This window comes from Argiope bruennichi, chromosome 3, assembly GCF_947563725.1.
Source record: "Argiope bruennichi chromosome 3, qqArgBrue1.1, whole genome shotgun sequence".
NCBI lineage: Eukaryota > Metazoa > Arthropoda > Arachnida > Araneae > Araneidae > Argiope > Argiope bruennichi.
Genome location: NC_079153.1, coordinates 2897362 through 2924894, shown reverse-complemented (window position 1 = coordinate 2924894; position 27533 = coordinate 2897362). Strand labels below are relative to the sequence as shown.

Genomic DNA, 27533 nt, shown 5'->3' with positions numbered 1-27533 from the left:
AGATTTAATGACGATTTTATGAGTTCTTCGATGTCCAGAGACATGCCATTTCTTGGTCATGTGAGTCTGTGTTCTTGCCCTAGTTAAATGACATATGATACATTTTATGACTTTATGTGAGACTTTTATTTTATGACAAAGAGTGGCGAAAATTGCTACTTGATTAGCAACGCAGCATGTGTATCCATCCAAAAACGCAGATGAAAAATGAGATACGAATAAAGTCATGAAAAAATGGACATTTTCTGAGATGATTCATTATATTTTTTTCGGTGTTGCTACAGGTGGATGTGGCTAAATACGTATTCTGTCTCGCGAATTTAGATTAAAGGTAGTAAACAGTGAGACAAAAGTGAAATCATTGAGAAATTACAAATAAAAAAAATCTGTTAATACGAGCGACTTTTTTTTCACTTATTTGGATGTCTACCAGGTGTTTATCGTGTTTCCTACATACAAACAATGGATCATTTGAATTTTTAACTTGAAAAACGATGTTTCATTTTTTTTTTTTTTTACCTCTTTTGTTTACCACTTTGAATTTTATATTTTAGCTTTTTGGTAACTCATTGAAAATACCGGCAATACTTCATTTCAATCCTGTTTTAAATTTTCGCCACGAACTTCTCAGAACTTTTGCATACATCTCTCGTTGAATGTTTCTTAGTTATTTGGGAATTGTTCTTGTTAGTGTTGATGAAAATTCATGCTTTACCAAAAAGATCATTAAAGTTCGCAAAAGTTATTGTCTGATTTCTTATTTTGAAGGATTTTCTCCCTCATGAAACCAAATATCTCGAATGTGATAAAAAGAAATTTTCTTTCCCTTAAGAATAACATTTCCTAGAAATGAACAAACAAAAAAGCATTTCTTTGAAAAACGAATTATGTTATCCATATTAAACGATGCTGAACACTTACTACTGCACTTCTGCATCTGCTACGAATAGTGAACATGAATACGAAAAGTGATTCCCATTTCTTATCATATGTTTTCCATTTATAAAAGTAATGGGGCGATGACTACAAACTGATGACTCGTTTGAAGTCAACTAATATTGGGTTGCATTTACTTTCGCTCAACATAATGTAATGAAAATCCCCACGCTCGGGAACTCTTGTCTAGACATCCACCAGACGAAAGAAAAATGTCTTTTTTTTCTGGGCTATCAATATTACCTATTCTGAATAAAATAAACACGCGGCTCTTGTGAGTGAAAATGAATAAAAATCGTGATCCCTTTCCTCTTTCTCTCATTTCATTCTACTTAGTTGAGACGCTGCAATGTTTCGAATGACGCATGGTGAGAAAATGAATGGCATTCCACAATACGCTGAAATTCAAAGAATTCAAGAATGGTTGTATTTTACATTTTAAAATTGTTGCAACAGTTTTCTCTTTTTTCTTCGACGTATTTTCTTGAAAATGTGAAAAGAGCACATGGCAGAGAAACTTATATTTTCGCTAAATATTGTTCCTCGTTGAGAACTTAGATGAAGGGTGACTCATTTCACTCGTTTTGAGAAAAGCAGCAGCTTGCACTACGCCTACACTTACGCCTTTCTCTTTTGATGAATTTAATGAGAACAATATTTTTTTTTACAGAATTTTCGTGTTCACAAAATTCGATGGTGGAAAATAGGTCATTCTGCACTTTTAAAACATGTCTGTTATGCTATTTTAAGGCTTTCTAGAGCTCTTTTTTAACTTCAAGATCTTTATAGATAAAAAACAATTTATGTTTTAGAATGAAGCAAATCTAAGTTTTCCATACTGAGTACATTCACTTATCAGTAACTTGACAAAGTTAACGGCACATTATCTTAGGTAGTGTATATTTTTTTTTTTTTTTTTTTAATTTAGAAACGGTGTAAAATGTATTTTTGTGCAGTAATATTTCTGGAAGATATCGCGAAAGAACACCAAAATTCAGTGTCATTTTTAATGAATTAAAGCTTGAAAAAACTCGCTCCCAGGTGCTCATTCCTATCCGCCTAAGTATATGAGTACCGAGTGAGTCGCTGTATGTCCAAAGATCTGACTTGTATGGCGCCAACACATTTTGGTCATATTTCAGAAGTTTTTCATTCATCTCTTCTCTAATTCAACAATTAACGATCGACAAAGAGTAAATTCGTCGTTCTAAATTCTAGCTGTAGACCTAGATTAATAAATAATTAAATAAATAATTCACTGAAATTTGTCTTCATCTCTGATCGGATCTCAATCCCCTTCGTTTACATTTTGGAATAAATGACTTCCGAAATATTCTGCGTTCTATTGGATAATGTATGAATGCAACCAAGTTAGTCATTGGCTAATGCTATGCTCCGTTATTAATGATTATACAAAATCAAGAACATCAAAAAGTAAGCTATGAAATATTTATTCAAAATTTTGTTACATTCTTTTATGTTTGCTGAATTGCAATGATATTTATTGTAATACAGGGAACCGCGAATTGGAGTCCCTTGTTGTAGTTGTTTTAAGCAATATCTCCGCTATTTTTCCATCTCAAAATCCTTTATTTACCAATTCAACTTTAGAGCCTCAGATCTTTGTAATAAGATGTCAGCTTCGAAACCAGAAGGTCCAGATTCGAAACTCAATTCCATCAAAATTCCGATTGGGCCAGAACACGCTGGCATAAACATTTGGAAAAAATGATGTTGGCTGAAGGGCCGTCCACATTTGTGATGGGGAAAAAGGGCGAGGAACACCACAAAATAGTTCTCTTGAAAACGACCTCATCATTTTCACTGGTCGAAAAAATAAAAACGAGATAACTAAGAAATCGAAATTCAACAAAATTTATTGTTACGGTTTAATCCCAATGATATCTGGCAAGAACAGTAAGTCACTTATGAAAATAGTGAAGAGGACTGGCGAAAGGTGATTGCTAAAAGTGGGAGCGTTCTGACAGCCCCTCCCCCATCACCACCACTACTAACTCATTTTGCAAAAGGAAAATGCCGTCATTCGCAAATTGTTTTAGTTTGAATAGGCATGCATTTGCATTTTATCACGAAATGTGAAGGCATTGGACGTCCACCCATCCAAGTCATTCCTTTTGAATCTCACTACAAAATTGTCATTCATTGAGGTCCAGCGTTCATCAAAAACGATTTGATTTCTTAGACATTTTATCTATAGGATCCGAATTAGACAAAAGAAAAAACTAAATTATAATAATAGGATCGTCCAATGGGCTGTAAAACATGTAAGAAAAGGAAACCAGAATAATTTATTCTTATCATTCAGCTATCAAATTTTAATTTAACATTGACTTGCCGTCTTTGACCTTCAACCTATTTCATAGGGATTCCTTTTCAATGAGATATTTTTTCTATTTTAGTCTCTTAATAACACTGAGAGCAAAATATTTTTAAGGAAATGCTGATAGTCATATAACTCATATTTTTTAGAGCAGCCTTACGCCGTTCTGTTCATTGTACTATATATCTTATTTTCTTTCTTTTCTTCCGTAAATTTTCAACTTTCGGTGGAAGTGAGACTGATTCAACTTCTTTTGCTGAACACAAATATATTTTTTTGGGCCAATCGGAGTGGCTACCCCAAAACTTTTTCACATCAAAGGTATTAACCCAGAGGACGTTTGGCATGGTTTTGGCTCACATTAGTTATGCACTATTATCATTTGGCCGGAATTTGCCTGAATCTATTTCATGATTTTTGGCTACTTTTGGGGGGATTCCTGACATCCGGTTGATAATATCTATTTCACAATCGATTGAAACAAAAATTTGGCACAAAGCTGCATTTTGAGTTCACAAAATCTCAGAATCCTGTCATTGGGTTTTTTAGTGATCGCCTTTATACGTTTTTGAAAGCACCACTAATAGATGATCCACTTTTTGACTTATTTATTTCCAAATGTGACAAAGATCTACGCGACAGATGTTAAATCTGCGTAACGAAATGTATCCGTGTGCATCTTTTCGCTTTTTTAGTTAATCGTGTTAAATGATATTCAAACAGCCGAGCAAACAGACTTCCTGTCAATAGAGTGGCTCACAGTTCGAAAGATATCTACCCATTTGGTGGAAAGATCGTATACAAAATTTTATCCATCTAGCTCAAAGCGTTTTTGAGTTATCTTTGTTACAGATAGATAGAGACAGGCGAAGAGTTAGACAAACAGACAAAAGGCCGAAAAAAAGTATGTTTTCCGAACTCAAGAAGGTCTAAAACACAGACATTTCTAAAAATGTTGGGTTCGAAATTCCTGACGATGATATTAGTTTCTTATACTTCATATGCTATAAAGTAAAAATAAGAATAAAGGAGACTGAATCGTTCAGCATTAAAGTATTATATACCCTAGAAAATATTTATATATATATATATATATATATATATATATATATATATATATAATTTATTAATGTCAAAAAGTATCATGCATAAAAATGTCTCTTATTCTTCATAAGATTCAGTTTTTAGTTTTACTTTCGAAAGAATTTAAATAACGGCAATAATATGTTTTTTTCAATCAATAAATGCACTTCTGAAAAAATGATGAAGTTTTAAAGTTCTTTTTTATATCCATCTTTATCCTATTTTTTTATAGTCCTTTGATCGTAAAGAGTCAGATTCAATGAAATTTTCTTGATACTCCAACTTTTAAATTAACAACAACAAAAAAAAAAAAAAAAAAAAAAACGCTTCTGTTTTCCGCAATTAAATCTGAAATTTCGAAGATCATTATTATAGAACAATCAACCATTTCGTAATTTTAGGCTAATCAGTATTGAGAAAACTAAGGTCGCTGAATGGACAACTTTCTTTGAAACGGTGAATGCAGTGGTTTAAATGACGGGGTTTTTTTGTAATTAAATTTTTATAACTAACTCAATTTTAGTCGCAATTATTAATGTTATTAATATGCTAGTATTTCAAGAATTTTTACTAAATATGATTCATAGGACTGATAGTCTGTATAAAAATATAAAATCCGTAATTCATTAAAACATTTATTGATTCAAACAGCATACAATAGTATTCATTTATTTTTTATTCAGTTCATAAAATTGTATTTTTACTTCATTTTTCCAATTAGACGTATATACCTAATACTACTAACTTCGTAGAAGTTAGATGTTTGGACTCGATTAGAGTAAACATCCTGTGTGAATGTGTGTGTGTCCACGACCGCCTAAAATAACACGAAATGATTGAATAAATAATAACCACAAACTACAAAACCACACTTAAAAACCACAAAAACTCTTTCCTTACATCTACTTTTTCAGAAAAGATCATGTTTCATATCTATTTTGTTTCCTACAGACACCTGCTGAAAATAACACTTTTCTATGTTTAGTTTTCGGTGAAAGTTAAGTGATTTTTTTTTTTTTTTCATTTGAGCTTTTGTCAACGTCATGGAAACATATTGATGAAAGCTAGCACACGTGCTCGTGCAGATTAGATTTTATTTTTATATGTGACATAAAAATTTGGAAAATGTGCTTAAAATGTTAGCTATAGAACTTTTAAATTTCTATGGAGAGTATGGAGGAAAGTTTCTGGCTCATTCAATCCCAGCCAATGCAGCTATTTCAAAAAGTTTTAATTCACATGAAAGCTCATGGCCTCTAGACATATTATCTAGGGCCGCCTGCCTTCTATCAGCTCATTTTCTAAAAAAATCCGAAAACAAAGTCACGATAGAGAGCATCACCGGACTAATTTTGAAAGTTTTTGTTTCTTATGAACCTCGTGACTCTTCGATGAATCGTCAATGATTCTCAACTTTTCTATTCTCCGTTTGGAGAGATATTGCAAAATCGCATTTTGACAAAACCCTGAGCCTGGACGATTTTCGCCAACATGACAATTTTGCCTATTTGAAGTATAGCTAAGCAATCAATAAGTTCTGTCATCACTGTACAATAATTATATGGCAGCTGTCGTCTCTAAGGATCTCAGATATAATTATATCGATTGTAATCGATATCATTATTAATCGATCAATGGAAATAACTTAAAACGGATGTCCCACACTTAAATACATGCAAGATCCACAGGTTCTAATGATCAGCATTTTGCTTGTACTGATTCATTTCGATGTTCGAACAGAAAAATGTAAACCGGCTGTAGATCCTTCTCTAATGAAATGTAATTTTACCTAATGCTAATACTCTCAAATCCACCTTCTCCTCTCGACCTCATTAATTTTTAAATAAATATTAAATTAAAAGGTCAATCCTAAAATTCCCCTCATCTATCGCAATAGCGCAATCAAAGTTCCTCATGAGCCATACCATTATCTTTCAATGGTCAAAAACATAAAGACAATACCCCAAGCCTTGCACACCTCCCCACACCAAGGCAGGAAGCATCTCCGGAGGGGAAAAAAACACCACATCTTAGAAGCCTCTCTCCTCCTGTGAAAGATCCACCCGGATTGGGTCTGCATCCGACCAAAGGTCCAAGACTACCTACACTCCAACATCGAACCAAGTTCCCACTCAAGCCTTCATCCACTCCAACGAATCTGCCAACCCAGAACTTATCGTGACTGATCGCGCTGTGGATGCAACAGAATCTTTCGTCTACACGTCAGATCAAAGGTTTAAAAATAATCTAGATTTTCTCTCAATCGTTATCTTTACTAAACTAGTCTTCTCCCTCTACCTTCTGAGTGTTCCATTCAGTGACCAAAGAACAATGTCAATATTCCAATGAGCATATTTTGCGTGTTCAGCATGGAAGCAAAGTGCGAAAGAGTACGATCAACGACTCGGACTAAATCAGAAACAGGTTGCGAGTATGTTGAAAATTCCCCAAATATTGATGCCGAAATATAAGAGTGATACTCAATTTGTAGTCCTGAATAATAACATTATACATGTAAACAAAGGAATGTGGGAAGGATGAAGACTTAAAGCAAGCGTTGGAGAAGTGATTTTTCCATGAGCGAGAAAATGGCTGACGAGTGCACCATTACTTTACCAGAAGACTGAAGAAAGCAGGAAGATCATTCCTATAATCTGGTGAACTATTCAAATGAATTATTTATCCAACGAATGTTTGATAACCAAAAACATTTTTAGTATCAATAACTTTTTTTAAAAAAACTTAAAAAGTGAAATATTAATGTTTTAAGTTTTGTACATAGTATCGAATTTGCTAGTTAAAATGGATGAATAATACGAATTACGTCTTATTGTTTGTTTTTTCTTAGCTTTTTTTAGTTCTTGCGAAATTGAATTATTTTTATGGCATTTCGGTTATACTGGTCACTCGGATGTGTTGAGCACTTTGACTTGGACCGAAAGTGATCATAGAAATACGGTCTAATGTCTCTTTCAAGAGCCAGCAGATTGTCAGTATTGCCCCGTCCTTTTCGAAAATCATTCTGGAATGGGTGTAAAAATGTATGACCTCCAAATAATATGCGAGTCTTTGATTCATCATTCATTCCATCCATTTGCTGAGACAATAGATGAAAGCAGTTAACTGGATGAATTCTTAGGGTCGTTGTCAGATTTCAATGCATTCAAAATATAGAGCCTGTATCTTTCTTTCAGGGTTTCATGTTCCTCCACCAGGTCATGCTAACATGCACGAGATCACTCGCTGCCATACCAAGAACGTCCCTTTATTTGTTTTATCTTCAATGCCAATTACTTCAAACAGTTCTCAAGCATGTCCACCATGAAATGCTCGTGAAACGAGTTGGAAACAAACACGGAAAATCAAAATTTTATCAATATAAAAAAAACCCCTTCATATCATTTCTGAACCTTTAGCGCTTGGACGGAAGAACTCCTCGAAACTTTAATTTCCAGCCGTCCTCTCGAACTCTGGGAAAGAAGTCACATGAGAATATATATTCGCCGGATGTTCCGAGAGTGACTACTGAATTAAATTTTGAAGAAAGAAATTCACCATCCTCCGAGGATGTAAGATGGAGGGGAACAAAATAGACGTTCATCTGCAATTCAGATTCTGCTCGATTTGTGGAATTGCTGGGGACAGGAATATCGCTTTCACTGTATATAAAGTTCCGAAAGGGGGTGGGGCCGAAGGGACGATGATTTGGACAGCAAGACGAATCAGCTCCATTTCTATGCGTAATTCAGAGGCTGGATTTTAAAAAGTTCGAATGAAAAAAAAAAAAAAGCGCACGATTGGAATCAGGCCATGCACTATGCGACTTTTTTTTTTTTTTTTTTTTCAGAAAGAGAAAAAAATAAGGTTTTTTAACTGCAGTAAAGTAAGAAAGTTCATTTTATTTCTCTCTTATTATTGAAGGCAATTTTGAGTTTTCGAGTTATTTATTTTTTAATAAATATAAAATTTCAGCGGAACATCTGTGAGTGAAATATTTCCCATCACGAATATCAGTTTTTCCGTTGTGTGTGCGCAATTAAAATGTGTTCTCTCTTGTCGATTGAAACTTTAACAAAATAGTGTGTAGTTCCGCAAACAAAATTCTTTTATCTAGATGAAACTTTGTTTTAAGAATGGCGTGCTCTTCGTACAGTTGAAGAGATAAAGATTTATTTGAACTTATTTATGAAGAAATATTAAGAACGCTCGGTCATTTCATTTTAAAAGAATGGCTTTTGTTTTTTAAAATCCTGATTAAAAGTACTTGCCGTTACTGCCGAGCTGTAAAAAAATAACACGTGCAAACTATAAAAAATATCTATTTTGCTGGAATGTGTTTTTATCAACAATTACTGTTTTAAAAAATTTCTATTCACGTATAATAAACCATATTCATTTGCTCAAATAAATCAATTGCTTTTTAATGCATTAAAACTATATCCGGATCTCTTACGAGTGTTGTAATTGGGCAAAGACTAGAGAAATGCTTTTCCTTTAATAAACTTGCTAGTCATGGGCAAATGTATCGTATTATTAGTTATATGGCTAATTCATACGACACTCCGTTTTTTTTTTTTTTTTTTTTTTTTTTGACGATTTCCACTTGCGCACTTTCAAAGTAAAATACCAAATCTGCAATTCAATCAAGGATTATTTTAACCTATGAAAAATACTAGATCAGTTATAATTTTATAATAAATCTCTAGTCATTTCCCTCTGAGTCATGCCCGGTGTCCCCTGAAGTGCACTGAATGCTGATGCCGTGCATCTTTCTTCAGGCCTGCATTCAGTGTCTGCTGGATGAAGATGGCATTGCACTGCTTTGTAAGAAAGACACGCTGCATCAGTCGGCCTGGATGTTCAATGGAACGTCTCCGGTTTACGATAATGTAATCGAATTTTCTTTTGTAAGAGAACGAGACAGTGTTCTAGAAAGCCGTCTTCCGCCTTCCCTTGATGGCCGAGTCGCTCTTTCCGTTCGCTTTTCATTCCGACGAAGACATGAACGGACTGCTGTTTCCAACCCACAAATGATGCCTCCCGTGGATGACAGTTTGATAGAAGATGTCCGATCTTGTAGGGAAGTGGAGCTTGCAAAAATTTCCCTCGGACTTCTCTGCATTAGAATTTGGTCCGTATATTTTAGTAGTGCTTAGCGATCAGAACGAATGGCTGCTATACAAACATTGTATCGATTTTTTTTTTATTTGCGCATATCTACACTGATTTGTCCTCTTTAAGCGTTTTTTTTTTTTTTTTTTAATTTTTACTAAGAAATTCATATTCACGCAATTCCTTTTGCGCTCGAGTTTTGCAATTTTATACATTTATGGGTTATCGATGAAATTATTTTGATATTTTCAAGATTTAATGATCGATTCGATTAAATTTTGATTTTATACTAGTAATAATACGTTACAGTGAATTTAAAAAAAGAACTTATTTCAAGGATCCCTAATGTTTTAAATAACGAATTCTTAACCAAAGTATCAAAGTAAAAAATGATAAACTTTTACAACAATTCCCCCTCGTTAGTGCATTAGTAATTGTATATTTTATTAATTTGCATTCTCTTATATAGAAAAAAATATATTCAAATTGTTGAAAAAGTTAAACTTTGAGAAATCTCCACGTCGTAAACTTCCGTGAATCCCAAAAAATGAGTTTTGGGTTGGTTGTCGGTTTCTGAACTTGATGACTTAAAAACAATTGGTTATTGATAAATCCGATGAACTACTGAGTTTGTAACTGATAGGCTCATCAAAGTGTGGATCTGCAGCAAATGTTGCATTAAATGCGTCCCATTTGGAAGTTATTTTCTGCTCATGAGCATCGTGACAGAAAACCACCCAACCCAACTGAATGAAATTTGTTATCACCATAATCGTAGATCACTGTTAGGTTTTGGATGAGGTGGGTTGACTGTCTGTGAGCTAGCTTAATTGTTGAAAAACTTATTAGATTAGATAAATGATATATGATGTATTCTCCTGCATCTGCATAAAGTTTTGAATGCAATTTATCAAAGAAAATAACTCCAAAATGCATGTTTGGTCTTTTTCACTACACTTAAAAACTGAACACAAAACGCGTTTTATAGGTACATGAAAATGTTGAGGGGTGAAAAAGCCCACTGAGTTGGGGTTTTTTTTTTCTTTTCCCAATAGTGAAATGAAAAATAATGCGGTTTCTCTTACAAAAACAAAAAAATAAAAAAAAATTTAAGTCTTTCAAATTGTTTTAGGGGAATTGGGATTTTTCCCCACTTTTCTGGGTGTAAAGTTATTTTCATAACTCTCCTAGGGATGATATTCATTTGTGTGTGAGAATTATTCGAGTATTTCCTTTTTTCAGCCTTGATATTTCTCAGAATTCCGCCTTTCTTAACAATTCCTGTAGTTACAGGAATGAATTGATTATTTTCTGTGAAGCCATGTAAAGGAAAACAACTGTTTTTTTTCCAAGTAAAAAAAATTTAAATTATTTGAATTACAATTATTAATTTATAATTAGATAAGATCTTGATTAGAAATTTGTTTTATAACAGAGCAGTTTCCATGCATTTTAATTTTTAAAAATAACTAGATATCATTTTTTTAAAACTATGGATTGATTGCTATTGTTTTCGACTTTGTGAAAAATATTTGGTGAAAATGAAGGAACTTGGAAATTTCTTCATTAAATTATATTCTCTAGAATGGTAACCGAAAAGAAAATTCTGAATTGAAATCAAATGAAACTTTGCATGACAGCGGTTGTTTTGAAACTAATGTGTTATGTATCACTATGACATCTAGAAAAATCATAACTGTTGTCTATAAGTTTAATGTTTCTATCTAATTAACAAAAAATTATAAAGTTGCAAGTTAGATGTTGTAAAATTTGTTTTGTTGATTTGCAAATTGCGTAAATTTTCTGTCATAAAAGTTAGCATTCAATCTGCGACCTGATATTAAGGTAGCGATCAGAGAATTCGAGTTTCGGAACTCAGTTTCTCTAAAGATCTAGTGAATGTTAAATCAATAAAACTGCTTTCGGTTGACTTGTGGAAATACGGAGAATCGATATAAGCTCAAATGACAACCTTTCCATCTAATTACAGCTTAAAATTATGAATCCAGCTTTATGTTCATTCATATCGAAACATAAATGCAACAAACCTAAATTATTTCAAATTTGTATATAATACTGGAAAATCATCTGAGTATTTAAAGATGCGGTTTGCTGCTTAGTGAAGTGAGTACTGATAATGAAAGTTACGCCGTTGAATAAATAAAGCATAAAACTCTGATTGTTTGTCTGAAAAGAGTCTTGAAATGAAATGTCTTCTTTATTTGTATGGATTCCAAAGAATTATACTTAATTATCTTCTAATACGAAGATGTTTGATAATGATATAATAACTTAATGGGTGGTTCTTCATTGGGGCATTGAAAATAATTTTCTTTCTTTTTTTTCCTTGTTGTTTGTTTTATTAGAAAAATCACATTTAATTCTAAATGAAATGACTACTGATAGCTTATATCGATGAGTTTTGAATCTTAGTTTGGCACTACAAGTTCGACATTCTGCCAAGAAAAGAGGTTAAAGTTTAAGTATGAATCAATCCTTCTCTTGCGATAGGTCAAGGCAAAAAGAGGGTCAAGATTTCAAATGTCTCTTGAAAAATTTGACAGCCCTCAACACTTGTCATCAAGGATGAATACCATCTTTATTTGAAACAAGAAAATCAACGCATTTTTTCTCTGTTTGAGATTACATAACGCAATTTTTGTACCAACAAAATCCTGACAGTCTTTATTTAATACCAGTAATAAAAACCTTTTCATTAAGGCATCTTCATTTGCTTCTTTATCAAGTATATTAAATTTCTTTTCGTGAAACTTTAATTAATATGTCATTTTTTAAATTTTATTTCTTGGTCTGTGAATTCCCATGCTTGCAAATTATTTAGCTGTCAAGAAGAGAGTATTGATAGAATAGTGAAAGGATTTCTTATTTTGGTAAATAATAATTATTAACTAAAATTCTTCAAAAGTATATGTTAAATTGCAATTTTACATGGGGGAAATTTAAGTGCAAATTGCTTATTATATGTTCCCTTGATTTTTCACTTCTGGGATCTCAAAAACTATTCTGGATGTTGCGAAATCATTTCTTGAACAAAAAAAAAAAAAAACAAAAAAAAAAGACGTTAATTGACATAATTTTAGAAATGCAGAAACGGCAAATTTTAAATATTAACCCACTTTGATTTTCTGTATTCGGAGGTTATGAAAAAAATAACTTTTTTTGATTAACTTTGATTTTCAATCATTTTTTTCTTATTTAACTAGAGTATTGACCTTTTATGCTAGTCTAATTAAAGCCTTTCGAATTCTACGGAAATGCAATTTTGGAATCTTGTCTGATAGTTTCGAAATCATTATTTTTATTTGATCGAAAAGGAAATTTAAGCGGCAGAAGTGATATAAATATAGAAAAATGCAACTATGTGTGCATATGTCTATAAATTGTGTGAGCCTTCTTATCAAATTGCGACAGTTTTTAGGTGGATACCAAACTACAAGTGGTTCTACAATGTCGATAGTTTCTTTACTTTTTCAGACATGACCATTTCGAGACCAACAAGTTAAGAGGATTCATGTCCCAGGGGAAGGGCGATGAAAATGTTGGGCCACAAACCTCGTCGTCTACTTTTTGGCCAAAAGAAAATGAAAGCCGATTACTCCTCGCCATCGCGTTCCATACGCTGGCTGGTCATATACCCTCGGGGACTTAATGACGCATCTAAGACCTTTATGGTCACGGTTTGCAAGAAAACGACCTCTGACGAAATGACAAGGGGGAGAAGAAGAAGGCAAAAAAAGTGTAAACTTGGTCTCTATAAAATTGACGCAGCAGCTGAAAGTCGAAGCGAAGTACAGCCATAACAGTTACCGCAAAGCCCCGATAATGCCAGAGATAACGATAATTTAGAGCCTGGATCGTAATGGACGGAGGCCTTGTTTTCGGTTCCCAGCTGTATTTCACCTGGAAACTACTGCAGGCTTTAAGCGGACCTCGAGATTAGCGGCTTGCGCTTCTGGTGGATACTTTTTTTTTTTCTATCTTGGAGATTTTCGGTCGGTTAACGCCTGGCAGTAGCAGGACTGAATAGGGTTATGGAACATCATATTGAAACCTTAAGCGAAAAACTGCTTATGACTGTGAGAAAGACGCTGCTTCTACCTTTGTTGCAATCAGTTGAAGAGTTCTGATAGGTTTGGTGGATGCTGTCGCAGAAAAGATAGTTTTATACAATGTTAAAAGAATCCTGGTTTATATAGTTAGCGCTTAAATCCAATTTGTATCTTCAGGTATCATTAATTAAGTGGAATTTTTGATTTTCCTACTCATACCTTAGATGAAAATATTTAATATAATAAGCAAAAATCGGTATTTCGTGTAGAGATTTTCAAATTTTTATTTTGTTTGATTCATGATTTCCTATTTTTTTTTAAATTCAAATATTTGATGAAATTTTTTAACATACAGATTTATTTAAACTCCTTATAGGATATTATATAGTATTTGTATATTTTTTATTCCATTTTGTATCAAACGGAAAAAAAAAACGTCTTAAACATGTTCAATCGATTTTTGCCCTTTAAGGTAATGACTACTTTTGCTTCATTATCGGTTTAAAAATTTAAGTGTGTAATTGAATGCATAAGTCAACCATGTTATTACATGCAAAAGATTAAACATCTTATTAAAATGTGATAAAATTCGCAAGGCAAACTACTTTTTGAGTGTCTAAAATGTTACATTCTTATTGTTATCTAATATCTTTCATAATTAATTGCTTTTTTTTAATAATGACTTATTTCATTGTATCCAGACCACCTAAATAATATATTAGAAAGAATATTCATAAAATCTGGCACATACCTTCATAAAAAAATGTATTCAAGATATAGCAAACTTTTGCATTCCATAAACTGTTAAGCATGAAGAGTTAATGCTATATATATATATATATATATATATATATATATATATATATATATATATATATATATATATATATATATATATATATGTGTGTGTGTGTGTGTGTGTGGGAAGCGCTGACAGATCCCGTATCCTGTATGGCGCCATGCTGGCCATGTTGCGTCACGTCATTAATCACGTGATGCTTTCCCGCCATTATTGGCAGACGAGAGTTAGGCAGTGAGACTGCAAGACGTGCAGCTCACGCTCATGTATCATTTATGTTCTATGTAGTAATGTTTTGTCCTTTGTACTTTAATCTTAATAAATATATTTCAAATATTAATGCTGGTCGTTGCCTTTTCCCACATTTTTGGGGGCTCGGCCGGGATTTGCTAGGGGTATTCACGAGAAAGGCCGAGCCCCCAAAAATGTGGGAAAAGGCAACGACCAGCATTAATATTTGAAATATATTTATTAAGATTAAAGTACAAAGGACAAAACATTACTACATAGAACATAAGTGATACATGAGCGTGAGCTGCACGTCTTGCAGTCTCACTGCCTAACTCTCGTCTGCCAATAATGGCGGGAAAGCATCACGTGATTAATGACGTGACGCGCCTATCCTGTCATGATGGCCGATGTGGGAAGCGCTGACAGATCCCGTATCCTGTATGGCGCCATGCCGGCCATGTTGCGTCACGTCATTAATCACGTGATGCTTTCCCGCCATTATTGGCAGACGAGAGTTAGGCAGTGAGACTGCAAGACGTGCAGCTCACGCTCATGTATCATTTATGTTCTATGTAGTAATGTTTTGTCCTTTGTACTTTAATCTTAATAAATATATTTCAAATATTAATGCTGGTCGTTGCCTTTTCCCACATATATATATATATATATATATATATATATATATATATATATATATATATATATATATATAAGATAATTTAAGAGATAAGACAAGACATTTGACTTCTGTGAATGTCTAATAACATCCTTTAGAGTTCTTGAAATAAAAATTAAGCTCGTTATTCATTATCCTTCAGCTTTTGCTTGAGAAATTCCTTATAAATACTCAGCATGTTTGAATAAGATCCGTTTAGCGTCTTTCGAAGTATTTCATTACTTTTGTTATGCAAATTTGTATTTAAAACATGGTTTTGATTTTTGCTTAGCTGTTTGAAAATGTGTTTTTGACTTAAACTTTTATTCGATTTGGTTAATATTCTTTTGTTAAAATTAAAATTCATGTTGTTGTATAAACAAATTAATTTATGAGGCACAATTTATTTTTTCAAAATTATTTGAAGTAAATTTTGAAATGTTACATTTTTCTCTTGGTCATGAAGTTTTCTTCAGAAAACTATCTTCATAGATTTCGCATTTCTTATTGTGCCATTTTTTCCTTTCTTTAATATTCCATTTTGCATTTCTCCCTCATCTTATTCCACAGATTCGTGCACTGCATTATTAATTATCCATTAAAATGCATTTCAAAGACGTTGCTAACAAACTTTTTACTCATAACGTAAATAAATCCTCATTCGAAAGAATGAATTGTAACAATGATTTCCAAAAAGCCCTTCTTCATTTAAAAGCATCATATCGCGAAGTAATTGATTTTCAAAGTTAAAAGAGAAAAACGAAAAAATTTTGCTGAATGAAAGTTAATGTCTTGGAGAAAGCTCCCTTTTGCAGTTGTAGGAGAAACAGTCCTACGTTCTTTCAATGAGGATTCTTTTAAGAACATTCTGGAACTATTCGGTTAAGAGAAAATATTCCTCCTCGTTCTTATTTGCTCTGTTCTAAGAGAAAAGATTCCTTTCCATGAATTCTTCAGTCACCCCCCCCCCTTTTGTAAGAATACAATTGTTCCTCTGGAGTTAATGCACCGTCATTAGATTTATTAAAAACGCTACGCTAATTCTTCAAGTGAGTTTATTTTCTGTGTCGGACGGTAACGAGGCTTCGCCAAACGGCACAAAAGGAACGGCCTCTTGTGATACACACGCGCACTTTGGCCTCTGTCTTTGTGATTTCGCACTAAAAGAATCTGGAGATGCGTTTGTGGAATTTTGGAAGATTTGATTTCATTTTTGTTCGGGTTTTCTAATCATCCGTTACTTTCGTTGAAGTTGTTTTCAGAAAGTTTCCTAGTTACAAGCGCATTTGGTGAAGTATTTCACTTGAAAATATGATGAAATAAAAGTTTATTCCTAAAATATCTTTAAATAAATTTTGTGCTCTTTCGCTTCATTTGGTTTCGAAATGTATTTGAAAGAAATGTCTTATATTAGCGGTTCCTTAACGTTTTAGTATTTAATATTAAAAAAACTAAAATGGCGAGAAAGGGCCAAAAAGGGGATATTTTGATTTAAAAACATTAACTTTCCGCTATATTTGAATTAGAAATGATTCACACAAAGCAAACCGAGCTAAAAGGGTTGATATGTAATAAATAAGTTAATGAAAGGAGTTTAAAAGATAAAATGCTCTGTATTTATGCATAAATTAGAAGACTATTGAATTCAACCCGTAACTGGCGATATGAATTGCCTCGCCCGGCCACAGACATGGGCTCAAAATGATTCTGTTGTTATTTTTCACTTTTGTCTTTTGTAAACAGCATTGGTATTTATTTTGGAAACACAATACAATCTGGAAATCACCAAAAATATCAAAAATGTTAAATGTTGTAATATTAAATTTTGTAAAGATGTTATAAGGAAAACCTAAACAATCTTTTAATGAGTATTTACTTCAGGTAGATATTGCGGAATGACACTAATGTTAATAACTTTCAGAATTTAACAAACAAAAAAGAAGAATGCAATATTTTAATATAATTTTTAAAGAATACTTTTTTTGTATTATTTAAATTAAAAACAAATTTCAGAGACATGGAGTCAATAACTCATTAAATAGCAACAAAAACTTTGAAAAGGAATAACTCGGTTATAAGCACGTGTTAATATTTAGACTTTTGCCAACGTACTGCTAAAATAACAACTTGAAGGTACTGAGGAGATGATTGTATTCAAAGTAAAAGTATCACGTGATAATCGCAGCTGATGAACAACGCGGAGTCATTTTGACTCCCGTCTCCAGTTATGGATGAAACTAAGTCATGGAAATGTACTAATATTGATTAAAAATTTTATTTACATTCATTTTTAATTAATGAAAATTATTATTAAAAATTGATTTATTATTTAGATTTTAATAAGGCTTACTTTTGAAAACTATGAATAACGTTTGTATTGTTTCACAAGTGAATTTCTTAAAAACAAACATTATTCTTTTACATCTCCTATAACAATTCTCAACATACCTAGTTATCGTTTGCAAAAACTCAACTAAAGCAGTCCTGCTCGGTTGAATATTGATTTGGAACCCGACTTCGTATTTGAGTAGTGCCTTCTTTTCCAATGAGCCTAATAGAATATCTTCTGTATTCGAAAAAGAAGAAAACAAAGTATCTTAGAATTGTAAAAGAATGCAGTACAATACAAAGTTGAAAGCACCTTTTCTACTGTAATCCCGCAAAATCTACTTTTAGTCACATTTCAATATTTCGGACTGATGGAACATTTTGAAAATTATCGAAGGATCACTTTTTTAAAAGCACTGACTCAAGTGTAAAATTTGAATCTTTGAAACAAATTCTGATATTCTTCCGAATGAGGATGAATATAAAAAGTATTATAGAGTCACTTATTACAAAAATACACCATGAATAAATTCCTCCTTCTACTAGAAATACGGATTTTTTTTTCTTCTGTACTTTTAAGAATTACAAATCTATTTGCATATCTGTAGTATAAAGATATGTAGTCCTGATATTGAATGACTGTACCAGCCTATCTTTCAATCATTGCCGATGAACTCAAAGATACAAGCTAACGAAAATAATTTATTTAATATTATTTTAGTTAAACAGTTTAGTTATTTAGTTGAAACTAAAATTCAAATTCTAGAAAACTTGACAACAGTTCCTGAAAAGGAGCAGAGGACGAAAACCACAATAATCTATGACTTACTTTATATAAGGCACACAATGCTTCACAGGCATGCGCAGGGATCTCTTAGTAGAAGGCGCTCACGATTATTGTATCTGCCGCCACAGATATGCTTCATTATAAGAGAGATCAGAAACTTTGTATCTGACTTTTTTGCCTAAATTAAAACGTAAATTAAATTCGAACGTAAGATTATCATTCAAATGTCGTATACATTCATCAAAATGAGGGGGGGGGATTACTGCATACTTTAAGAATAAAAGGATTGTTTAAATATTAAAACTGTCATTGTTTTGGTACGAAGTATCAAATTTTTAAATAGAATATTTTTTCAGCGTTCAATTAAGAAAAATACTTCTTATAATATATACAAACTTTCTGTTGTTGTTTTTATGGTCCTGGTGAAAACTCAGTCGGAATCTTTGACTCAATGCTTCAATAATGCCTTCATATCTTCCCGCATAAGGAAATGTATGACTTGCACATAAAATGACCGAATTTTTGATATTCAATCTGTCATTAAAGCAAAGCAACGGTTCATTTAAAAGACATAAATGTCTTGGAGTCGCAGTTTTAAGGATTTAAAAAAGAATCTGTTCCAAGGAAAACATATAATTTAATGAACAGGCAAAATAATTCCATGTTTCAAAAGATTCAAACATTCTTTAAATTTTAACTTCTATTCCTAAATATCGACCTGGGATGATACCGCTCATTTACGTGATTTTGAAAATAATGTAAAAAAGCTTTTTGTGCGATAATATACTTCGCTATTGAGAAGAAACATTAAAATTTCGATTACCTTTCATTATTTCTTACTAAATTTGGTATCTCAGTATCCAATAGAATGATGCAGTTTGCGCTTCGTGTTCAGTTTGCAGGTGGTTTGCCAACCTCAACATTTTATTTTATGAAACTGCTTAGTAAAAAATTACAACTTATAATAAATCATATGGCATCGCAAAGCTCAAATCACGTAGAAAGGCAGTCGATCGTGTAGAACCAGCTTTAGGGGTCTCCCCCACATTTTCTCACGTACTCTCGAATAAATGTATCATACCAGAAGACGCCTTACATGGCACAGGCGTACAATACCTACGATGTATTCACTTTTAGCGGGAAATAGCATCTTTCCTTCATTGAGCGTGTCAACCTTGGCGAATGATACGATGATGAATCCCGTTAATATTATTGAAAAAACTGAATTCGTTTCAGATACGTTTTTCTCAACCGATTGGAACACACATTTTAAAGTGAATGAGGAAATATTAATCTTCAGCGTGGATTTAGCATTTTTACAAAATGCTTCGTATGATGCTTGGCGATGATAGTATCCGGAAAGAGAAGGTGCGCTTTTCGCGTCCGACACAAACTGCACTTGTAGTCACGAAATTCCATGCCAGATTTGATGTATTTAAGTAAGTGCGTCATTGAATGGTCGCCTTTACGTGCTTCTGTCTGACAGACGACGGATAGACAACTACGTTAGAGGTGTCGAATCTGGGTGCCAAATTTTATCCACTTGACTCTCTTCGTTTTATAATTATCACATGAACTTATATTCGAACAGACGGAGTTCCTCTAAATAGAGTTTCTGGAAAATTCGACATTTACAAAAGGCCCTACACCGAATTTCATTAAAACATTTCCGAGTTATCTTTATGATATAAGCAGACGGAGAGCACAGACAATTATTATAGCATAAACACATTTTTCGGACTCGGAAAATTCTGTAACGGGGCGATTCGTCAAAATTTCGAACTCGAGTGTCTGGCCATAACAATACTTCCTCTGTTCTTTGGATATGAGGAAGAGGTGTGAGCAAACGTTGAAGTTCTCCTTTCGCCTTGAATGGGATTTGAGGGAGGCAGCTATTCAGTATTTCCTCCTCCACGAGAAGTGACAAGATTTGAAAATGTCAGGGCATGTCCTTCTGGGAGGAACAAGACAATCCCATTCCATTCTCCCGTCTTCGGACTCGCCGGGGGGAAGTTGTCCGCTAAATGCTGTGCGCCGCTTCTAATGAACTCTCCCAGTAACAAGTGACGGCCTTCTCGAAACAAATCTCCTTCTTTCTTCTTCTGTGATTCAGTTCTCCAGAATCGTTTTATGTTCTTAACACTTTCTCACTTAGATTTCTTTTCATCTTATCTGCAGGGCTAAAATAAAGAACGGAGAAATTCTATTATAATGTAATTAAATGTATTGTATATTTCATTACAAAAGTTAAACAAAAGGTAATATTCTTATTATAAGTTGAATGTTCATTTGTTTTTGAGCAACTTCACTGCATATTCCTTTCAAATTTCAAATCATCCTCATCAACCCTTTGAATGTTCAGTTTTTTCTGTCGACATCTCCTAATTTGGGAATCAGTCCGTTAAATCATATTATTCTTTGTATTGAATGATTTGTAATTTGTTTTGAGAAATGTCCTTCTTTACGTACCGTAACATATCCGAGTCATTCATCGTATTTTTAAAATCGTAACAATGAATCAAAACACTGCATTCCTTTTGATTCCCCATGTCCGCTTTATGTATGGAAAAACAAAATAATAAATGCCCAAAATACGATGTGGCGTTTCACGAATAGTTCAAAAAAATTCTCAGTTCAAGGGGTTATTATTATACCATTTGAAAACGAAGAATAACACTTTCAGAATAAAAAATCTTTCGATTCTCGAATTCTGACTGTTAAAAAAAATTCTGATAAGCATTATAGACGACTTTTTTTTTTTAATAACAAAGTGGAGTTTTTCAAAAAGTAATACAGACAGCAAAAAGAAAATTTTGTTAGTTATTTCCTTTTATATAGCACATACTTAAGGAGAATTCTAAAAATTTCGCTCAGATAAAAAAGAAAAAATTCCAAATTTGCCTTTTAAAAATTTATATTGATCAATTATAGAATGTAATACATTGATTACATTCTATAACTCATTTTATAAGCCTTTTTAATACCTCGATTTTTACTTTCTTGTGTACCTAGTAGAGAGGAAGCTCTGTCCTCGTCAAAATTTTCGGACTCGAGATTTTGACGAATCTCCGCTTTTGGACCTCCCTGAGTTCGAAAAATACATTTCTGAAAAATGTCTGTCTGTCTGTGACAAAGATAACTCAAACATGCTTTGAGCTAGATGGTTGACATTTGGTATATAAGCTTTACACCCATTACGCATATTTCTATCAAATTTTAAGTAAAATCTGTTCAGAGTCTCTCCAGCTGTTCGAATATAAATTAAAACGTTAATAAAAGGAAGAGAGCTAGATTGATAAAATTTAGTACACAGATTTAACATCTATAGTATAGACACCTGTCAAATTGTGAGCCCAATCCAACTACGGATTGACTGTCTGTCGTGTCGGTCTATGCTTTCAGAAGCATGCAAACGCGATCATTCAAAAACGCACTTGCTTAAATATATCGAATTGGGTATGGAATTTTTGTGACTACAAGTGCAGTTTTCTGTCAAATTTTTTTCTATCTGTTGAGAATAAATTTGTTTAAAATACAAATTCAGTATATGGATGCCATTAACGCATGCCAGGGATGAATCGCCATATCATTCGCCAGGGATGACAAGATAGATTCAATGAAGTTGTTAAATTCACGCCAAAAGTGAATATTTCGTAAAAATCGTATACCAATGCCGTGTGTGGCGTTCTCTTGTATGATTCATTTATTAGAGATAAAATAATTAATTTTTTTCATAGATTTTTACCTAATGCTTGTAGTAGATTCTAATACGTAGAACATATTCCTGAGTATCTTAAGGCTTGAAGAGCCTCGTGAAAGCATGACTAAAACCATATTCTGCTTAAATATATCTACCACTCTTAAATACGTTAAGATATGATCTCCAATCTGAAAAAGAACACTACCCAAATAGTTTCAAATACTTATCACAGGAGCAAATATTTAGCTTTGATCGGGAATTTCTCAGACATCGGCACAATCACCAATTGAACTAGAAGAGGGTTCAAGATAAACTTATTGCACGGTTGATTTGTAAAATGATTATTTCTCCAAGTCTTCAATCTCTCAGACAACCCTTTGTGCATCAAATGCACCGAAGATAACGTCATTTCCCACATCTTGTTAAAATGTTCAAAATATATAGTCTACAGAGAAGCGCTTTATAAAAAACTCAACATCGAACAGCCGAACATTTCTTTTGTGTTTCTTTTGTCTCAAGCTCTCGCAAGCAAACATCATCTAAGCATCGTTATTCAAGCCCTCAAATATTTTGATATCCATTAACTGCAAATTATTTGCTCCTATAAGGCCTCCTATAATATACCTTTGCTCCTATATAAGCCTTTGTCGCTATATCCCTCACTGTTTATATTCAAGTTTATGTTAAGATCTCGTTTTAAAGCACTAAACTGGGCCCGATTGTACAATCTTTTTTGTAATTCTGAGGCGGTTATTTCGGGCAGAATCCCCTTTTCTTTGTGGGACAACCACATTTTCGAGACCAGTTTTAAAGACCACCTGACGTGAATATGTATTTCGTGCTGATGGGAGTCAAATCATTCTCCCGCGGATGTAGTTCGGAAGTTAGTAGAAAGCGTGCTTTGTTGTTTAAGTGTTTTCTGATCATTCATTTCAGGCTGTGGTTCAAAATTAGAAGATTCGACCTCAAATCTGCCTTGTGTTGCTTCAAAATGGATTGTAATTTCGATGAAACTAAACTTCCTAGTACCGTGAACGTAGATTATTCCTTCTTTTATGGGAATTTTTAGCGAGATCACAGTTATTTCTAGCAGATTACTTCATTGTGACTGAAACAAATAAACTCTTTCCAAGGATATTCTGAAAGTAATCCGAACTTCGAGAGCTTTTAAGACGTAAAACAGAAAGTTATATTTTTATGGTCTCTCTATATATTGTTCTTTTCAATTTATTTGACTTCATATCCCGTAATGCTTTCCTTCCACTTCCCCGGAATGGACTTCTTTGCACTGTCCCTCCATTTCGTTTAGTTTCTATTAAGACAAACCGATAAATTTCCTCGAAGATAAAATTACAAACACCCTGAGAAATAAAAAAAACGCTTCCCCTTCAGCCCGCAACTTTTATAGAGCAGAATACGAGAGTGTTCCACTTACCATCTTTCCCCCCCCCTCCTTCTCACTCTGGGAAGCAATTCACTAAATGAGTTCCCTCCCATCAAAACTGTATCAGGAATTTGTAGAGAACTGACACAGTAACAGAAAACTGTCCCTTTCCATTCATTGGTTAAACACAAGGAAGCGAAACTGTAGAGGGTCCTCTTCGGTAATTGAGTTATTCGGGTCGAGAGAGGGGCAGTTCAAGGAGACATCCGATAGGGTAGTCCGAGAAAATGAAATGGCAGGATTGGAGACCCGATGACCCGTTGTCTGTCAATATTAAGAATCTTTTTGGAATGAAATGATGTGAATAAGGCGAAAAAGGAAAACGAAGAATATGTTCTTTTTACTCTCTCATAAGCGCAATACATGAAAAGAAAGAGTATTGTAATAGTGTAAATAGTCGAGGTTTTGACTCGAATGCTTATAAACTCATCTTGGAATGATACCAATATGACTCACTCTATCTATGAACATCACTAAAAAAAGCTTTGCACTAGACGGGTGACATTGAATGTGTCATTTTTACTCCAGATTTTTTAATTCTAGAACGAAATGCATTCCGAAGAATTTTCTTTTTTCGAATGCAAGTGAATCCGATAACTATGGAATGCAAAAAAAAAAAAAAAATCATCATGAAAACTATAAAATGTAGAACTCATCCAAAAAACCTACAAAATGTTAAGATAGCATATTTAATTGAGATAGATGAAATCTGGTGCAAATTTTTAGCATCCAAAGTATAAACTCGTATAAATTTTTAACCAACTCTGTCAAGGAGTTGACTGTGTGCTGCTCTATACATTCGCATACATGTAAACGCGGTAGCTCAAAAACACAATGATTTAGATAAATAAATGAAAATAGTTTTGTTTCAAACTAATGTTTCAATCAGTCGAAAAAAAGCGTCTAAATGCGAGCTGGGTTTTCTTTACTACGTTATCTCGATTTTAGGCTCAATACTACGAAACACTTATGCGTTTGACTCTGAAAATAAAACTCTTAGCATTGCCCAAATCTACAGTTTTTATGTAAAAAAAGGGGGTATAACACATTCACTAAAAGGTTTGAAAGAAATGCTTTAGATTTAACATTTTCGTTAAAGAAAGAAAGTTTCATAGAGGCCTTGTTGAAATAATAGCTTGCCTTTCTATGCACTCAATAACTCCAAGAAAAAATCATTTTAATGAACGAAATTCGGCCCGTGCTTTTATTTCGATTATTGGTAGGCTTGTATCAAATTATAATGTAAACTTTCGCTTGATCGACTGTCTGTTGGATTGGGTATGCAAGTGTGGAAGAATGCCGTAACTCAAAACACTATTTTCGTGTGTGAATTTATGTTTACACTAAAATTATAGATGAGTGTCAAATTTAGAACTCAGTAAATCAAAATTAAAAAAAAAAAAAAAGAGGAACCATTTTAAAAGGCAAGCCCTATTTTCTTCGGGAAAATCCTCCCTCTCATTTCAGCGATGCTCCAGTTTGAAACAATAGTGTCAAAACTAATGTATTGCTTGTCTCCCTTTCAGTCTTTTGCTTTGAGTGGCATTTTCGATATTGATGCCTATCGTTATTATGGGCAATATTCTGATAATTATCTGATCACTAATAGAAGTTCAAGAAGCCAGGAAAGATTTAAAAAAAATGACATTACTAAAGAAAAAAAAACTTATAAACCAATCAATCAACATTCTTATACATTTGAAATTCTGTCTGACTGTAAGACTTCCGAAAGATATAAGGAATAATTGATAATGAAAAAAAGGGAAACACAGCATTTCGTTAACTCAGCATTTGTAATTGAAATCATTTTATTTTTATAACTGCACTATCATGATTATTTCACCATGATAAGACATGATTTAAATGACTCCGATTGGAATTTTATTATTATCTGCAATAATTGTATTGACAGAAATACGTGCACAGCATATTTGTCTTCCAAAATTTGACTTACGGGTTTCTAATTTCTCCAAATTCTTCTAATTCATATTACCTAACCATGGCAGAAAATGCTTTTGAATTTTCTAATACCTTTCTGTCTGGTGGCATTTATCTTTCCGAAAATTTCTTTTTGTTTGCTCATTTTTGAATGGTGTGAGTTGGTTGTTTCCGTAAAATAATTTGCATAAATGAGATGTGTTTTTATATTAAATACATATTACGATTTGTAAGTTATTAACAAAAATCTTTGTTTGGGCATCACCGATAGCTGAAACTTCATCCATCTGTTGCAAATATTTTTTTAAAAAAATACTATATTTGCTGGAAACTGTGAATTTTTATTATATCAAGAATATCAAATCACCAGGCCGAGGCCGCGTTCACATTCTGCGTGATAAATGGATTATTTAAACTGGTATGAGTGAGTGAGAAAATACGTTTTACAATAGTGAGTACTAGTATAAAATCTCCGTCTTTTGGTATTAGTGGGCAAAGAAATGAGTTCATCTGGCTTTCTTGTTATCCGCCCTGCCCTTCCGCCACATTAGGTCGGATACCCAGAAGTGTGCAATAGTTTCCTGCAAATGTTTTCTAGAGACAAATAATGGGGGAAAGCGTATTTTGCTACCTACTTAAATGAATTTTGAAATTCAAAAAAAAAAAAAAAATGCTCATATTTTTTTAATTCTTCTGTTCACTTTATGAGAAACGTCTGAAAATAATGAATTATTTCCATTATATTCTTTAATATTCAATACTTATTTTCAGTATTAAAATTTTGCTCGAGGATTCAGAAAATTTTTGCATCATGATGAATCTTTTTCTTCTAGAAGTGATCCCTGTTCAGCCGGACTTGACTCAAACCGCTCTGGGCAACGGTGTTCAAATGAATGGTGGATTTGGTGAAAAACTGGTGACACCCTTGCTGTCCCATCACTTTCCTATACCTCCCAGCCCAGCACAGAGCAGAGCACCCCTTCTGGACCAGCAACACCAGCAACGATCCCTGACACCCAGCTCAACTGGAAAGCCTCCTCATTCTGGATCCTGTCCCTCAGTGGTTTCTTCTGCTTCGACAGGTACGACAACTTTAGAAATAATGGAATTTTGCGGTGTAGCTCTCTATTTACCATTCGTACTTTTTGTTGACATATATATGTATGTAAAAATGTAGTTTTCCGAAATTCCTCCTCCTTACTAGTCGCCTCAGGCAACCAGTTGATTCACCATGAATATTAGTTATATTTGTTGTCAAATAAATCGTTTAGATAAAACTTTATGCCCATGATTACTTTGACATGAAAGTCGTGTTTTTTATCTCCCGTCAACTGTCTTACTTATTCTGTGCATGTGTGCATGACTTTCTAATGACGACAGTTCTATAACATCATAGCACTGGTGAAAACGTAAATATTCGGTTCATCCATCTTCTGAATTTCGCTGTATTGTAGCTTCATAATTTTATACGTTCTGTAGACTGCAAAGATATTAAACTAACTCCTTCTTCCTTCGTTTTATTGAAAAGTCAAGCAATTAAATTGTGATGAAGCAATGAAAACGGTTTGAATGTCAAGGCAACAATGTAATCTTTTGTTGGAAATCCAGCAAAATATATTTTTAAAAAATATCCAAAATTCAAAAAAAACTGTCAATATTATTAAATTTGAATTTGAATTATTGAATTTGAAATAATATATTGCACTAATATTAATAAAGAAATATTTTTGCAAGTTTTCTCGGAAGAACGCCAAAAATGGTTTATTTTTTAATAAAAATTCAAAAGATCGCTCCGAAGTGTACATTTCCTTCCTCCAAGGTATATATGTGCCAAATTTGGTATCTATAGGTCAGATGATCTAGTTTTTAGAATGTCAACACACATGCATTCTTTTTTTTATTAGAATGGGCTTATTCCTATCGAAATAAAAAAGAAATTTTAAAGTTTATCTTAACCCTTTTTTAAAATTACTTTTTCTCAGTTACCCACACAAATAAGACAATCTTCCTGAAAAACGGACCCTTTTTATAAGAAATCTTAATTTGCACTAAAGATTTGAATGGTATTTAAATGAAATTTTCGATTGATAAATGATGCCCATCGTGGTA

General features: G+C 33.2%; 1 protein-coding gene across 1 annotated transcript in view; it reads left to right on the top strand.

Annotated features, from left to right (window-relative positions):
• The window catches only part of LOC129964002 (netrin receptor UNC5C-like), a 353390-nt gene that overhangs the window by 306766 nt on the left and 19091 nt on the right, over nucleotides 1–27533 (top strand). Inside the window, exon 7 of the mRNA XM_056078651.1 lies at nucleotides 26258–26506. Within this exon, the coding sequence (XP_055934626.1) occupies nucleotides 26258–26506 (249 nt within the window). The remainder of the gene's footprint in view (nucleotides 1–26257; nucleotides 26507–27533) is intronic.